Genomic DNA, 17,031 nt, shown 5'->3' on the forward strand with positions numbered 1-17,031 from the left:
TAACTCGGTTTAAAATATTGGTATTTATTACCATGTGATGTTTTGTGAAGTCTGTGGTACCTGATTTATAATCAGTATTTCTTGTTCTGAAAATTGCCTTGAACAATTTGAGTAAAAATGTAATTTTCAATAGCCGGGAGCTGATTTTTATTTTGCTAAATTTTATTGTGATCTTGAAATGGTTCTGATTACATAACCTGGACTCTAAAATTCCATCTTTTAGGGGATAAACATACACATTTAACCAAATCCTTCTTTAAAAAAAAACACATTGGTTGCAATTGTATGATACATTGTATTTTTAAATTAAAAAATGAGCTGTGACTTTTACACTGCAAATTGCAAAAGCCTACATTTTGTTGAACGATAATCTTTTGATGTTTATATCCACTAAGACCTCCCCCCCCTAGTTTCTTTCTGAAAATAATATCCAGTTTTATTTTTGTTCCATCCTTTTGCTAAAAACGGATTGGTCAGTTGGTCAGTAGTGTCTAGATTCATTTCAATAATCAGATGGGTACCATATTTTTTTAAAAAAAATTAATAAAATAAATAAAATACAGCCTTTGACTAAAGCTATTGGGAAGATCTGATGCTTTTGTTCCTTTATTGTACGTAGAAGGGACAAATCATTCTGTAAATTTGTTCTGCAACTGGATCCGGAACTGCCTTCTACCGCACGAATCCCAGCGGCCGATAAGGTCCCACAGAGTTGGCCTTCTCCAGGTCCCATTGACCAAACAATGTTGTTTGGCGGGCCCGAGGGGAAGAGCCTTCTCTGTGGTGGCCCCGGCCCTCTGGAATCAACTCCCCCCAGAGATTAGAAGGGCCCCCACCCTCCTTGTCTTTCGCAAATTACTCAAGATCCACCTTTGTCGCCAGGCATGGGGGAGTTAGGATATTCCTTCCCTTAGGCCATTACAAGTTATGTATGGTATGTTTGTGTGTATGTTTGGTTTTTATAATAAGGGTTTTTAGTTGTCTTATTAAATTGGATTGTTACATGTTGTTTTTTATCATTGTTGTTAGCTGCCCCGAGTCTGCGGAGAGGGGCGGCATACAAATCCAATAAATAATAATAATAATAATAATAATAATAATAATAATAATAATAATAATAATTTGAAAATGAGTCAGAAGATTTTCACTGTGGAAAATCCTGAGATGATACAGTTTCCTCCAGGAACCTGATGGGGAGCAGAAATCTACTGGAGTCTTGTGGCTTCCCATTGTTATGCTCAGAAAATACAGTTCAGATGTATTTAGCTTTGAAATAGCAGAGAAACATTATCCGGAACTACTTTTTTTTTTTTTTTACACAAAGAAAGTGAACTGGATAAATTCCTGGAGGTTTTTTTACTGTTTAGAAGTAGAGCACATATGCACATTGCAGTCTAGACTGGCCTTGCCAAGTGACTCATTCCATTTTATCTAATGCGCTGCCAAAGAGAAAAGTAAAAGCAGATTTAATGGACAGGGTGTACTGAAAGATGATTCTCTGGTCTTATCAATTATAGATTTTTTTTAAAACAAAAATGCTTTAGAGCACCTTGAGAACATACCCGTTCTCTGTTTTCATTCCATCTTGCATTCCATCTTACTTTCTTCCACCTTTGAGGGAGACGGGAGGTTTAAAAATGTGAAATATAAATAGATGAGGAGGATGTTGATGATGATGATAGATAGTTAGATAGATAGATGAATAGATAATATGGAATATATTTCTATACCTATATCTATATATATCTAGATCTACATCTACATCTGGGGTGAGGTATCATCAATATGCTGATGATACCCAGTTATACATCTCCACCCCATGTCCAGTCAGTAAAGCAGTGGAAGCGATGTGCTGGTGCCTGGAGGCTGTTGGGGCCTGGATGGGTGTCAACAAACTCAAACTCAACCCAGACAAGACAGAGTGGCTGTGGGTCTTGCCTCCCAAGGACAATTCCATCTGTCCGTCCAGTACCCTGGGTGGAGAATCACTGACCCCCTCAGAGAGGGTCCACAACTTGGGCGTCCTCCTCGATCCACAGCTCACATTAGAGAAACATCTTTCAGCTGTGGTGAGGGGGGCGTTCGCCCAGGTTCACCTGGTGCACCAGTTGCGGCCCTATCTGGACTGGGAGTCACTGCTCACAGTCACTCATGCCCTCATCACCTCGAGGCTCAACTACTGTAACGCTCTCTACATGGGGCTACCTTTGAAAAGTGTTCGGAAATTTCAGATCGTGCAGAATGCAGCTGCGAGAGTAATCATGGGCTTCCCTAAATATGCCCATGTCACACCAACACTCTGCAGTCTAAATAAATAAATAAATAAATAAATAAATAAATAAATAAATAAATAAATAAATAAATAAATAAATAAATAAATAAATAAATAAATAAATAAATAAATAAATAAATAAATAAATAAATAAATAAATAAATAAATAAATAAATAAATAAATAAATAAATAAATAAATAAATAAATAAATAAATAAATAAATAAATAAATAAATCTAGATATAATATGTCTATCTATCTATCTATATAGATCTAGATATAAGTATATAAGATTCATGATAGATACGACCAATGATAGATAGATAGAGATAGATAGATGATAGATAGAGATAGATGATAGGATAGGGTAGGGTAGGAAAGATAGAAAGATAGATAAATAGATAGATAGATAAATGATTGATGGATGATAGATATACATAAATGATAGATTAATGATAGAGATAGATAGACAGACAGACAGACAGACAGACAGACAGACAGACAGACAGACAGATACATGATGGAAATAGAGACAGAAACAAACAATTGACATGGACACAGACAGACAGACAGACAGACAGACAGGCAGACAGACAGACAGACAGACAGACAGACAGACAGACAGACAGATAGATAGATAGATAGAAACATACATACATACATACATATATACATACATACATGCATACATACATACATGATGGAAATAGAGACAGAGACAAACAATTGATATGGACACAGACAGACAAATTCAGAACCTTATAGTGACCTATGTTGTTCTTGCTTCCCATTTTCCTCCCAAGAAACCTGTATAGTAGATTGGACTTTGAGACATCAGCTATTCTGAAGTCACCTAATGAAATTCTGTGCCTATGAGTGGAAAAGAACTGGGATTTTCCTACTCTAACACAATAGCCCCTTATGACTATGCCAAAGTCAATATAAATTGGCAAACATTTACAGCAGAATGATCAAACATTAGAGTCTATCTTTCCTTAATTCTTTGAATAAATTCTTCTACACAAAGCAGTATCTGTTGGGCGATGTAATATACGCAGGCCAGGCCGAAAATTTTTATGGTTTGTTCAATTTGCTTGTTATACAGTATCTTCATCTGTTGTAGGTTCCTGTAGAATCTGGATTTCTTAAGTTCACTTTTGTGCCCTCCCTCGGAAGACTGCCCACTCAATGCTACCTTGCTGATTGCACAACGTTCAATGTGAGTATTGGGGAAGGATCTGAATATAAGAATCTGAAGAAAATATATTTTGCTAATTTATCTGTTAATCTTTGTCTCAGTTATGTTGGAGTGGGGAATGGAGAGAATGGTCTCGAAATATGTCTAGCCTGGAAATAAAAGGTTGGGTAAAATAGGCAGACAAGTAGTTATAGCCTAAAATAAATGGTGTGTGTGTGTTTTTTCCCCAGTGCCTGAAGGAAATCTAAGTATGATAAAAGTCCAGCTCAATACCTGAGATTAAAATGTGCACTTATTCACCAGAAAAGAAGACCTGTCAAGTTGATTCAGTGAAGGGCTACCAAATTTTTTACTACCACACTGTGGGCGTGATTTATGCAGGATGCCCTGCATTTTCTTTCAACATCTTTCAGTGCAAATTGGGTGCTCTGGGATGGAGCTCCATTTTTGCTACCCTACAGTGTTTCCCCCATCTGGGCAGTAGCCCACCCCTGGGTTGATTTTAAGAACCTCAAATATGTAAAGAAGCAACAAGATTCTAAAAGATGAGCCAGTTAAAGACAGAGTTACCAGTTACTTTCCTCTTTTCTTTGAACGTTAAGAAGGGAATCTTGGAGAGTCTCAATCACTCAAGTCATGGTTGTCCCATAGGTATTTCCACAAAAAGCAGATGGACTTTCTTGGGTTATTCCTTGAAAATATTTCACTTCTCATCCAAGAAGCTTCTTCGGTTCTGACATTTTTCTGACCCAAACAGCCTCTTGGATAAGAAGCGAAATGTTTTCAAGGAAAACAAACTATGAAAGTCCAGTTGCTCTTTGGAAAAATACCTTTGGGAAAGATTAACAAGGGAACCAGTTTAGGTTGAGACTAGTATATAGGAAGGGATAACAGACCTCATTGACCAATCCTATTAGCCTCTGCTTTAGTTCCTTTCCTCAGCTTCTGTTTCCAAACAACGACTCATTAGACCAGGGCAGGGGTAGGCAAAGTTGGCTCTTCTATGACATGTGGACTTCAACTCCCAGAATTCCTGAATTAGCATGATTGACTCAGGAATTCTGGGAGTTGAAGTCCACAAGTCATGGAAGAGCCAACTTTGCCTACCCCTGGACCAGGGGTATCAAACTTGTATCATCACAGCGGTGTCACATGACATATTGGATTTCCCCTTCCTTTGCTAACCTGGGTGTGGCTAGCGTGTGACGCATCTTCTCTTGTAATAATCCTTCAGTTGTTGTCTCCTATGCATCACTCTACGCATGCGTGGATGTGTCATTAATTCTTGTTCAGAATCCAAGGATGATACAGATGATTGATCTCCTCCTCCTCTGCCAAACTCCCCTTTTCCCTGTCACTCACACTTCCTTGGTCAGAGGAGGCTTTGTCAGCAGATTCCATCGGGAGCAAAACAGGCCTGCGGCATGTGGATGTTTCCCCCACATCCACCTGCACATTCCTTGGGGCAGGAGCTGGGCCAGAGCTAACCACAACAACAGTACATGTGGTTGAAATATAACCTAAACTATCTCTTGAGCTACATCATCATCATCATCATCATTATTATTATTAATAATACTGAGGCATCTCTCTCTCCCCTCTCATCTCCCTCCCTCCTTCCTTCCTTCCTTCCTTCCTTCCTTCCTTCCTTCCTTCCTTCCTTCAGAATGAAGTAATTGCTGAAACAAAGGAAGTGGAGAAGTCATCTGCCATAGGAAGTGGAAACAAGAGAACCGGTGAAGCTGCCAGCTGCCTCAACGATAAGCACAGACTTTTCGAATTCCAAGAAGACAAGGCCAAGGGAGGGACAATGGATGGGAAGGATCTTTTCAGAGCTGAGTTTGTTCTCATCACTGACTCAGATGATGACACACAGGCTATTTTAGGCAACGGCTATGGACACGAAAGTTCTGAGGGTTTAGCTGTGTTCCATATGCCCAGTGGTGATGAATGCAAAGGACAGGAGAATGCGCCACAGATGCCACAACACCCTGACCTTCACTGCAGTTCAGCCAGTTCACAGGAACCCACTCAGGTAATGACCAGGGTCATTATTGAGATAGAAGGTTATGCAGATTGAATACGTAATATTTTTTTCACTTCCATACAGTCGGGTCTATGAGTAGTTCACACACACAAACATGGAGAGGGGTAGAGAGAGAGAGAAGGGAGGCTTGTTACCAATAAATGAGAATATTTGTAGGTCAGGGTTAAAATATGGGGTCCTTGACCTTGATGCTCTCTGAGCTTGTTTTCCTGCAGACTTTTCACTACCCAAACTAGGTAATATCATCAATGCTAGTTAGAAGTGGGATTTGGTCTCAACTTACATTCTAGTGACCCATCCTCTCAATGTTGGAAGGAATGGTCTTGGCGGTTCTTTGGTTGGGCTGTTTACTGTTAGCTTGATTGGGGTACTGTTTACTGTTTGTTTGTTGATTTGATAGTGATTGTTACCTGTAGACCACATGATCGCCAAAGGAATGTTGAATCTGAATCCATCCTGGGCCACAACCAATATCAAGATGATCAAATTATTACAGAGTTCATGAAGTCCTAACAGTGGTTCTCAACCTTTCTAATGCTGTGACCCCTTAATACAGTTCCTCATGTTGTGGGTCTAGCGCCAATTCTTCCAACAGAGCTTTAAGCTGATTGGCAGGAAGACCAGAGGGACACCCCCACTGCAAACGCCTGATTGGTCGGATTGTAAAAATATGTTCCAAGGCGCCAGAATAGAAGCTTTAGTTCTTAACATCATGGGAAATTTGTCTTTTCCCATGGTCTTAGGTGACCCCTGTGAAATGGTTGTTTGACCCCCAAAGGGGTCCCAACCCTCAGGTTGAGAACCACTGTCTAGATAACTCTTTCTAGGTTTCCCATTGCCCTGAGAAAGGGCAATGCATGTGGATTATTACATGTAAATTATTTTTCCATAATGGGCATTTATGGGCAGTAATTGGTATTTTTAAAAAAATCAATAGTTCTCATAGGAAACTCTTAGGAAACCCCTGTGGAAGTTTTATAAAAAATAGCCAGGAAAGAGTAAGGAACATGCCCATTTGCTGATCAACTTTCTTGGCATGTATGCATGAGATGCTAAGTTAGGTCCCACAGAGTCGGCCTTCTTCGTGTCCCGTCGACTAAACAATGTCGTCTGGCGGGACCCAGGGGAAGAGCCTTCTCTGTGGTGGCTCCGACCCTCTGGAACCAGCTCCCCCCTGAGATTAGGATTGCCCCCACCTTCCTTGCCTTTCGTAAACTCCTTAAAACCCACCTCTGCCGTCAGGCATGGGGGAACTGAAACATCTCCCCCTTGCCAAGGTTGTTTTGGTTTTTGATTGATTGTGTGCTTGTTCTTTATATATATTGGGGTTGTTTTATGAATTTCTTAACTTAAAATTGTAATTGGATTGGTGGGTATTGGATTTGTCACTATGTACTTTTTTTGCCATTGTTGCGAGCTGCCCTGAGTCTGCGGAGAGGGGCGGCATATAAATCCAATAAATCTAATCTAATCTTATCTACTATTGATTTCACCTATTTGGCCAAATTGAAGGACCATCAACAAAAGGTCTACAAGGGCCTTGTCAGTTCTCTTTTTTAGGATTGTTTTCATTGTGGAAGCTTTCATAATTTTGCAAAGTTTATTATACGATTGGGCAACCGCTGTGGGAAAGAAAATAATTTCTTTTATGCTAATATGAATAGTTTAAAATGAAATACCAGAACTTTAGCATCTCCCTCTGCTATTTAATTCTGGAAATTAAGACAGCCAACGCTCCCAGGTAAAGAACTCAGCCTTGACAGATTTGATTCTAACCTTTCTTCTTTTTCTTTCCACCCTCCAGTTAACTTCTCCTCTGTCTGCTTCTGATCATCTTTCCCATAAATCACCTGCTGCTCCTTTACTTTCTCCAACTAATCTGAAAGTAGAACATGGATTGGCCGTTCCAGGCCATCAGGCTTCTTCTCATCAAGAATCTCATAGCCAGTGGCGGTCTGCCAATGGATCCTGCATCCAACAGACATCCACATATTTCCAGTCTACTACTTCTTCCAGTTTACCTTCCTCCACAACAAAAGTACTTCCTTCCTCATTTGAGGGCCTTGTAGACCACGATCGGTTACCCCACAATGTTCAAAGTCACAAACCCGAAATGGAACCCACCTCTTTGTCACCGCCACTCAGCGAGGATTCCGGTCTTCCTTCACGGGTTGTCACTTCAGCTGATGGTCTTCAGGGTTCATCCCCTCGGTCCTATTCTCCTCTTCCTCCCAAGAAACTGGGCCCCTGGGCCCAGGTTCCCATTCATATTACAACACATGTCTTATCACCAAGTCCCACCCAACTGCCGCCTTCTCTACATGGATCCTCCTCAAATATATATAATGTCAGCAGCCACTGCAGCCAAATGCCCTTCGGTGGGAGCCCACCAGTATCTAGAGTTAAATCTCCTCTTCCAGCTAGACTTTCTCTTTTGACTGCTATTCTGAAGTCGGGGTCTTCTCCAAAAAGGCCATTCTCTCCCGCGTCCTGCCCTGGCACTTTTTCTCCCAGTTCCTTTGATTCTTCAACTCTGGCAACTGAGCAGAAATTTAAAACTACCTCTCCAACGAAAGCTTCTTCACACTTTTCTATCTTGAGGTCCGATTCCCCGTACCAAGATGAAGGTCACTTCTCAGGGCTTTCTAACGCGCCAAGGAGCAGAATGGTCTCCTCAAGGTCCAGTCCTACCCTTCAAACTTGGTCTCTGTTTCCTAAAAAGTCACTTGATATTGGGGCATGTTCCCCTGACAAACTGCGTCCTTTGTCACCCATAATTTCCTCCTACAGGAAAACAGTTGTCTCTCCTCTGTTAAAACCCAAAGTGAGGACTTTTTCCTTACCTCCCCTTGCTTCGAGGCAAAGGGTTCTCAAAACAAGAGAGCCAGAGAAGTCTTCAAAAGTACGTACCTGCTCTCCCACTTTCGTTGCCAAGTCCCATCAGGCACCAATCCTTGCAGTCAACCAAAGGCCCACAGTCTCTCCCACAGCACAAAAACTGTCTTACTCTCCATTTCCTAATCAGCCTAAAGAACACTTGCTACGTGTCTCTGCAAAGGACCGAGGTACAAATTTATCAACTCCTTTTTATCACCAAGATTTACCATCATCTATTCCTCCAGGCTGTGACATCAACTCCCCTTTGCTTCAGACAAATGCGTCATCCCCTCTTCATTCAAACTTCAGAACTTGTTCGCCCTGCTCAAGAAACAAGTCCCCACCAGTGATAACACCATATGGATCCCTGGCCAGAAAGCATTCCCCTTGCCCACAGCTGTCAAGATCAAGAGAGACTAGCTCACCGCTGTCCTTTTCCTTGCCTGCTGATTGTGAGAATAAAACTCCTCAGGTACTCTTATCTGATTGCTTCTTTCTATTTCTCTAATCCTTTTTTCCCCCATTTCTGTTCCAGGAAAATGGCACCCCAAGGAAAAGAAAATTGTAAATATAGACATAATTGCATTTGTAATGTTTTCACATCTGACAAAACGTTACAAATGGGATAGTAAAACATTTCTCAAGCATGATATAAACATATAACCAAAATGATTTCAATGATATTTTAGTGTGTGTGTGTGTGTTGGGGGTGGGTGGAATCATATATGCTAAAGAGATTTATAGCAATCTGGATATGTATGGATCTCTGTATTTGTAAAGCTTAAATTCCACGTCTGATTTTACAGATTTTCAAATTAACTCTTTTTCTGTTTGCAGCCCGACAGTATCTTTTAGCATGCTTGTAACATTTCAGAATTATTTTACAAAATAAAAGGTACAGGTAGTCCTCAATTTACAACAGTTCATTTAGTGACTGTTCAAAGTTACAACGGCCCTGAAAAAAATGAATTATGACCAAGGGCGGATTCCTATTATCGCTGCTACTGGTACACTGCATGCACAGCTTCAGTTAGCTTGCATGCACGCACATATGTCACAGTGTGTTTTTGCTTTTGCGCATGTGCAGGAAGCAAAGTCTCACGAGGGAATGTGCATGTGTGAGATTTCGGTAATTTTTTTTTGCTTCCACACAGGCGCAGAAGCAAAAGATTGCTGAAATCTCATGCATGTGCGCATGTCCTCTTGCAAGATTTTGCTTCCTGTGCATGCACAGAAGCAAAAACACGCAGGAAGATATGCATATGCATGCAAACTAGCTGAAGCTTTGTGCATAGTGCAGCATTTACTACCAGTGCGCTGTCCTTTACCATACTGCTAGCAACCCGCTACTGCTTAAGACCATTTTTCACCCTTATGACTATTGCCAAATCCCCATGGTCACATGATTTACATTAGGATGTAAATGTAAAATGACAACTGACTCACATTTACGATGATTGCAATGTCCAGGAGTCAGGCCACCTCCCTTTGTGATCTTCTGACAAGCAAAGTCAACGGGAAACCAGATTAAGAACTGTGTCACTAATTTAAGTACAGTGATACCTCGTCTTACAAACCCCTAGTCATACAAACTTTTCGAGATACAAACCCGGGGTTTAAGATATTTTTGCCTCTTCTTACAAACTATTTTCACCTTACAAACCCAAGCCGCCGCCAATGGGATGCCCCACCTCCAGACTTCTGTTGCCAGTGAAGCGCCCGTTTTTGCACTGCTGGGATTCCCCTGAGGCTCCCCTCCATGGGAAACACCACCTCCAGACTTCTGTGTTTTTGCGATGCTGCAGGGAAATCCCAGCAGTGCAGAAACGGGCACTTCACTGGCAATGGAAGTCCGGAGGTGGGGTTTCCCAGCGAGGGGAGCCTCAGTAAAATCGCAGCATCACAAAAGCACAGAAGTCCGGAAGTGGGGTTTCGAGGACTTCCGTGTTTTTGCGATGCTGCAATTTTGCTGAGGCTCCCCTCGCTGGGAAACCCCACCTCCGGACTTCTGTTGCCAGTGAAGCACCTGTTTTTGCGCTGCTGGGATTCCCCTACAGCATCACAAAGGTGGGGTTTCCCAGGGAGGGGAGCCTCAGGGGAATCCCAGCAGCGCAAAAACAGGTACTTCAGCTGGCAAAAGGGGTGAGTTTTGGGCTTGCATGCATTAATCACTTTTCCATTGATTCCTATGGGAAACATTGTTTTGTCTTACAAACTTTCCACCTTACAAACCTCATCCTGGAACCAATTAAGTTCGTAAGACGAGGTATCACTGTACTGCAGTATTCACTTAACAAATGGGGCGAGCAAAGTCATAAACTGGGGCAAAACTCATTTAACAAATTTCTCACTGAACAACAAACTCATTTAACGAATTTTGGGCTCGAATATGCTCAATTAATTAAGGAATACCTGTATTATACAGAGAGTATTTCTCTAGTATTTTATTCATGAGAATCTGACAATTCAATTTGTACTCATCAGTAAAAGAAAGAACTGAGGAGGTTGTACAGGTTTAATTTATTTAAGTATGTTGTACCCTCATCATCTGAAACTGGTCTTGTTGATTGTTACCTCATGGAGAAATAAGGTTCAAGCTTGCGGTAAGAGGGAGTTGGTTTGAAGATCCCCTTAATTAAAAACAGTGATTGCTTCTGGTAGGAATTAACTTTGATTTCTGAAAATGCTGAAAATTAACTTCAGTATAACAGACAGCAGTTCTGTTACTGGTTAAATATTTACATATAAAATCAGTTCTTTGTGTAAATCATAGCACACACTAGTTTATAATAAATCATATGTATGAAGACTGCTAATAATTACATCCTATTTTTGCATTCATCCCCATCTGTAAAGGATGTTTTTATGTTCTTTTTGAGCTAAATTTGCAGATACACATATCTCTGCAAATTGAGATTTCACCCATTGTTATTAAATTTATTTGTCACCCACTTTGTAGTTCGAGGCAACCCTGAGCAGCTTACAATGTGATAAAATATACAAATCTAAAAACAGTTATAAGTATAGCATAGGTTAAAATTTCAAAACAAAAAACAAAACAAAACAACTAACCCTCAAATTAGCTAACTTATCACCTCAAAATTCGACTACTGCAATGCTCTCTACATGGAGTTACCTTTGAAGAGTGTTCAGAAACTTCAAATCGTGCAAAATGCGGCCATGCGAGCGGTCATGGGTCTTGCTAGACATGCCCATGCTTCTTCAATAATCCACGGATTGCATTGGTTGCTGATTGGTTTCCAGACACAATTCAAAGTGTTGAATTGGTTGGGAAAAGCCCTACATGGCATCGGGCCAGATTACTTGTGGGACCGCCTTTTGCCGCATGAATCCCAGCGACCAGTAAGGTCCCACAGAGTCGGTCTTCTCCAGGTCCCGTCAACTATACAATGTTGCTTGATGGGGCCTAGGGGAGGAGCCTGCTCTGTGAGGGCCATGGCCCTCTGGAGTCAGCTCCCCCCAGAGATTTGCACTGCCCCCACCCTCCTCGCCTTTTACAAGAGTCTTAAGACTCATTTATGCCACCAGGCTTGGGGTGATTAGATCTCAGGTCCTGGCCGACGAATGTTTGCATGGCTGTTGTTTGAATGGGTATGACTGATTTTTAACACAATTGGGGATTTTAGATTGTTTGCTTAGTTCTAATTTAATTGGATTTAGATATTGTATTTGTTGTTCTTGTATGTTGTAATCGACCCCGAGTCCTTGGAGAGGGCGGCATATAAATCCAACAAACAAACAAACAAACAAACAAACAAACAAACAAACAAACAAACAAGCAAGCACCCTGAGTTTGGAACAGAAAAGTGTGCTGCCTTCTCTACTACTACACCAACCATCTCCAGCCAACAGCTGGAGTACCTTCAAGACTCCAAGCCAACCAGCATAGCCAAGTCTTAAAATATTCCTGAAGGCTGAAGGCTGAGACTTCTGTGGCAAGATCTTTCAAATGGCAAGGTCCATGGTGGAAAAAACTCATCTGCTCAATCCTGCCAGCTGAAATTCCTTCGCTGATGGGATCCATAGTAGGATCTAACCTTCTCCAGCTCCATACTTCACTCATTGTCATCAGAACAGTGATGTTAGTAATACTGCAATTCTTCTGTGACAGTAGACATAATATATGTGACATGTCAATGGTAGAGTTTTACTATCTGAAATACTGCGCATTAAGAAGAAAAAAGGAAAGGAATTTCTGCAGATTTTACTCCATTCGTTGTAACTGACTATAGGGGTCGGTCCTTATTTCCAATTCAAGGACCATTAAGCAGTGCTGTCTGAAGATGTTTCCATGGTCATGCATCCACCAGGACATTACAGACAGATATTTCCTCTCCACTGAAGTGGAACCTGTTTATCTACCTCCATTTGCATGCTTTCAAACGGCTAGGTGGGCAGGAGCTAAGCGAACATGGAAGCTATCCCGTCATATTTGCAGCTGGGGATATATGCACAGAATTTGTTTGTTTGTTTGTTCGTTCATTCATTCATTCATTCATTCATTCATTCATTCATTCATTCATTCATTCATTCATTTACTTGACTTCTATGCTGCCCAATCCCGAAGCCCTCAGAGTGGCTTACAAAATAATATAATACAATACAAAAAGATACAAGCAGTAAGAAGTCGAATATAATATCTAAAACTAAACCCTGTAATAAAACCCATTTGTAAAAAGCAGTCATAATCATATGCATACACACCATTCATACATTTTGGCCATGCAAGACATACAATTCATGGCCCCCAGGCCTGCTGGCAAAGCCAGGTTTTCATGGCCTTACAGAAGGCCAGTAGCATGGGAGCATTATGGACATTGGGGGGGTAGTTGGTTCTATAGAGCTGGGGCAGCCATAGAGAAGGCCCTTTCCCATGGTCCCGCCAACATCTCTGTGTGCTCTTATTGATCTCTGGGAGGTATGTGGCAAGAGGTGGTCCCATAGATAGTCTGGCCCTGAGCCATATAGAGCTTTATAGGTAATAACCAACACCTTGAATTGTGCCCAGAGACTAATAGGAAGCCAGTGCAGCTTGAGGAGCATAGGTGTTATATGGGTATACCAAGGTATACCCATTGCAGCTCACATGGCTGCATTCTGGACTATTTGCAGTCTCCAAACACTTTTCAAGGGTAGCCCCATGTAGAGCGTGTTGCAATAATCGAGATGGAAGGTGATGAGGGCCTGAGTGACTGTGCATAGAGCCTCCTGGTCCAAATAGGGCTGTAACTGGTGAACCAGGCAAAACCTGGGCAAAGGTCCCCTTGGCCACAGCTGAAAGATGATGGCCAAGACTCAGCTGTGGATCCAGAAGGACACCCAAGTTGCGGACCCTATCCGAGGGGAACAGTGTTTCTCTCCCACCAGAACAATGGATGGACAGATAGAGGAGTCCTTGGGAGGGAATGCCCACAGCCACTCGGTCTTGTCTGGGTTGAGCTCGAGCCTGTTGGCCCCCATCCAGATCTTTACAGCTTCCAGGCACCGGCACATCACGTCCATCGCTTCACTGAATTGGCATGGAGTGGAGATGTATAACTGGGTATCATCAGCGTACTGATGATATCTCATGCCATGCCAGCAGCTTCATGTAGATATTAAATATCTAAATAATAATAATAATAATAATAATAATAATAATTTATTAGATTTGTATGCCGCACTCTCCGAAGACTCGGGGCGGCTCACAGCAATAATAAAAACAATGTTATAGCAAAACAAATCTAATATTAAAAAAGAAAGCATATAAAACCCTATCATATTTAAAAACCAAACAACACATACATACCAAACATAAAATATAAAAGCCTGGGGGAAGGTGTCTCAACTCCCCCACAAATGAAGAATCCCTAATTAAATCCCAGCTTTCCAACATTATTGAGTCAAAATTCTTATTCAGAGGACAGGATGAAATGCTAGCAGTGAGTAAAACAAGTGATGCTAGCAGTGAGTAAAACAAGTGATGTTCAGTGGTGTTTTTAATGCTGACAAATGACTGTACAAGGGAGATCAGTGAGCTGTCAAATCCACTTTGTCTCGTAAGAGTTACTAACATTTGGTTTTGATAACCAAAGCTCTCGTCATGTTGGGGATACAAATGGGGGACAGCAAGAAAAGCAAGGATGAGAATTGCGGTGATTTAAGATGAATTAAATTTGCACTTCAGTGCTTTACAATATGCCAGAAAAAAAATGAAAAGAAATGAGCCACCTACTTAAGAAAATGGAGACAATAGAAAAATATTTATGTGATTTGTCACAATAGCATTGCAGAACACCCTATGAGAAGAGTAGAGAAGCTTATTAAAGAATGGTAAAAAAAAATTCCACTTTTTCTGAAGGCTAAAAATGACATTAAGAGTGAAATTATTCCAAGCACTTTCTAAAATATTTTGGTTAATTAATGTTTTGTGTTCCCTAATAAACGGAAGAGTGGAAGAGCTAACAACAAGGGAAAAAAAGTTTTTCCTTCTTCCCTGAATATCTCAGTTCCTTCTCAGTTTGTATATTGTACTTTTATTTGGTTCACAAGTTTCAGGTTCACATTGAGATAGTGTAAGAAAAATTACCCCATAGAGGTGATCATCCATCACTTTTCACAAGGATCTCAGTAAGCTTGTAACTGAATATATCACCTCTAGGGACAAAAAAAAAAGTATTTGTGTTGACTAAAATATATGAATAGATATCCAGCCTCTGAGTCTGGAATAAATTATAATGGGGACCCTATGATATAAATTATGGTATTAAGGTGGAAGTGCAATACTTTAAAAAGGCAGAAAATCATTTTACTGTGTAATCTTTTTATCCCTTATACTAAAACAGAACTCATATTGAAGTCTTAAAGGAATTACTTTGAATGCTATCACATCTTTCCTCTTTTTAATTATGATTTACAGTCGTACAAGATCAATGCAAGCTACAAGGCATTTGCAGCCATCCCAACAAACACACTGCTTCTAGAACAGAAGGTGAGTTGGGTGCCCAAAGTTATGGGCTGGTGTTAATATTAATTTTGAAATTAAAGGGCATAAGCAGATAACTGTTGAAACTGTTTGCTGACTTCTGAGGCTGCAAAAAAAAGCAGATTGCCGAGTCCTATTCAGGCACAATGCTAATGGTTACTTCTGTCTTTTTTCTTTTAACGTCAGACAAGTTAAAGAAATCAAGTGGTGTCTATGGAGATTGTTAATCATCCAGCATCAAAGATGCTTTTTCAAAAGACAACTGACCTTTCTTGGATGTTTTTTCCCCCATTGAAAATGTTTTGCTTCTTATCCAGGAAGCTTTTTCAGTTCTAGCTGAATGGAGGGGAAGAATTCAGGTGACTCTGAGGAGACAGATAGACCCGGTAATGGGCAGCCAAATTTTTTACTGCTACACTGTAGGTGTGGCTTAATGGTCATGTGACTGGGTAGGAGTGGCTTGTCAGCCATGTGATCAAGTGGGAGTGGCTTGATCGATCAGTATCGTTCAAGTGAACTGTTAAGTCCTTGACTTACAACCTTACAACCTTACCAGTGTCGCTCACTGGGGTGACAATTTGGTTCGCGTTTCCCACGCTCTCCTTCCTGGATCGCCCCCGGCCACCTCAGGCTAGGTAGCTAGGTGAACAGGTGCTGCCAGAAGCATAAATGCTGCCAGCGTTTCTTCCACCCATGCTTTCTGCTTGCGCCTCAGGCGGGAGGTGGCTGCGTGAGGCTGGAGGGGAGCCGGGCAGGAGACAGGGAAGCTAGTCCAATGCCAGGAAGGAGGAAAGGGGAAAAAAGCAAGGAGCGCAGATGCAGCAGCAGCAGGGGGGGAAAGGAGAGCCGAGCTGAGACTGATAATCCCAGAAGCGATTGCTGCCGGTCAGCTGCATATGCAGCTTCATTTCCACCGGTGGAACAGCGTTCCACCCCGTCCTGCCTGCTGCCCACCCCTGAATGTACTGATGTTTAAGGCAGTACTAGAGGACACCATAGTTTGACTTAGTTTGTGGCATTCCCATTGGGCTTGGCTAAAATCTAGTTCATTGATATTGTGTTATGTATGGAACCAGAAAATTTGCAAATCATGATTTATGGCTTACTATATTAAGCATTAAATCATAGTTCAACATGCTTATGAATCCATCATGTGACAAGTACTTTCCAAAGGAATCAGGAATTTGGCTGCATTTGTTGAGTGTTCCTTAGGCAAACATAATATTAGGTGGTTCCAAGGTTCTCAAACATTGCTGTAGGTTTTAGAAAATGGTGCATCTTAATACACCTGGATGAGGTGGTGGTCACACTCTTCCAGGTGGTGCACTGCTTGAAGAACAAGTGGTAGCCATGGCCAGGAGACCCTTGATACAATTCTATTTTGTACACCGGTTGAGCCTGTTTTGAGATCAGAAGGCATTATTTATGGTTACCTAGTTCTTAGACAGGTGTGGGTTCTAACTTACTTTGCTGTTGGTTCGCTTCTCCCCACGCTGCGTGGCTGTGCATGTATACGTAGTGCCAAAAAACAAGCAAAAATTCCCCCAAAAGAAACAAAAACAAGATGGCGGCACATGCACAGTGCTAAAAACTCGGTTTCTGTGCATGCGCAGAAATAAAAACCAGTGAAATTTTTTTTAAAAAATCCACCC

General features: G+C 41.3%; 1 protein-coding gene across 1 annotated transcript in view; it reads left to right on the forward strand.

The window, feature by feature from the left end:
* Positions 1 to 17,031, forward strand: part of MLIP (muscular LMNA interacting protein) — a 122,485-nt gene that overhangs the window by 71,065 nt on the left and 34,389 nt on the right. Inside the window, exons 5-8 of the mRNA XM_070763313.1 lie at positions 3,396 to 3,491; positions 5,137 to 5,505; positions 7,322 to 8,866; positions 15,314 to 15,385. Of these exons, the coding sequence (XP_070619414.1) occupies positions 3,396 to 3,491; positions 5,137 to 5,505; positions 7,322 to 8,866; positions 15,314 to 15,385 (2,082 nt within the window). The remainder of the gene's footprint in view (positions 1 to 3,395; positions 3,492 to 5,136; positions 5,506 to 7,321; positions 8,867 to 15,313; positions 15,386 to 17,031) is intronic.

Source organism: Erythrolamprus reginae, chromosome 1 (assembly GCF_031021105.1).
Source record: "Erythrolamprus reginae isolate rEryReg1 chromosome 1, rEryReg1.hap1, whole genome shotgun sequence".
Taxonomy (NCBI): Eukaryota; Metazoa; Chordata; class Lepidosauria; order Squamata; family Dipsadidae; genus Erythrolamprus; species Erythrolamprus reginae.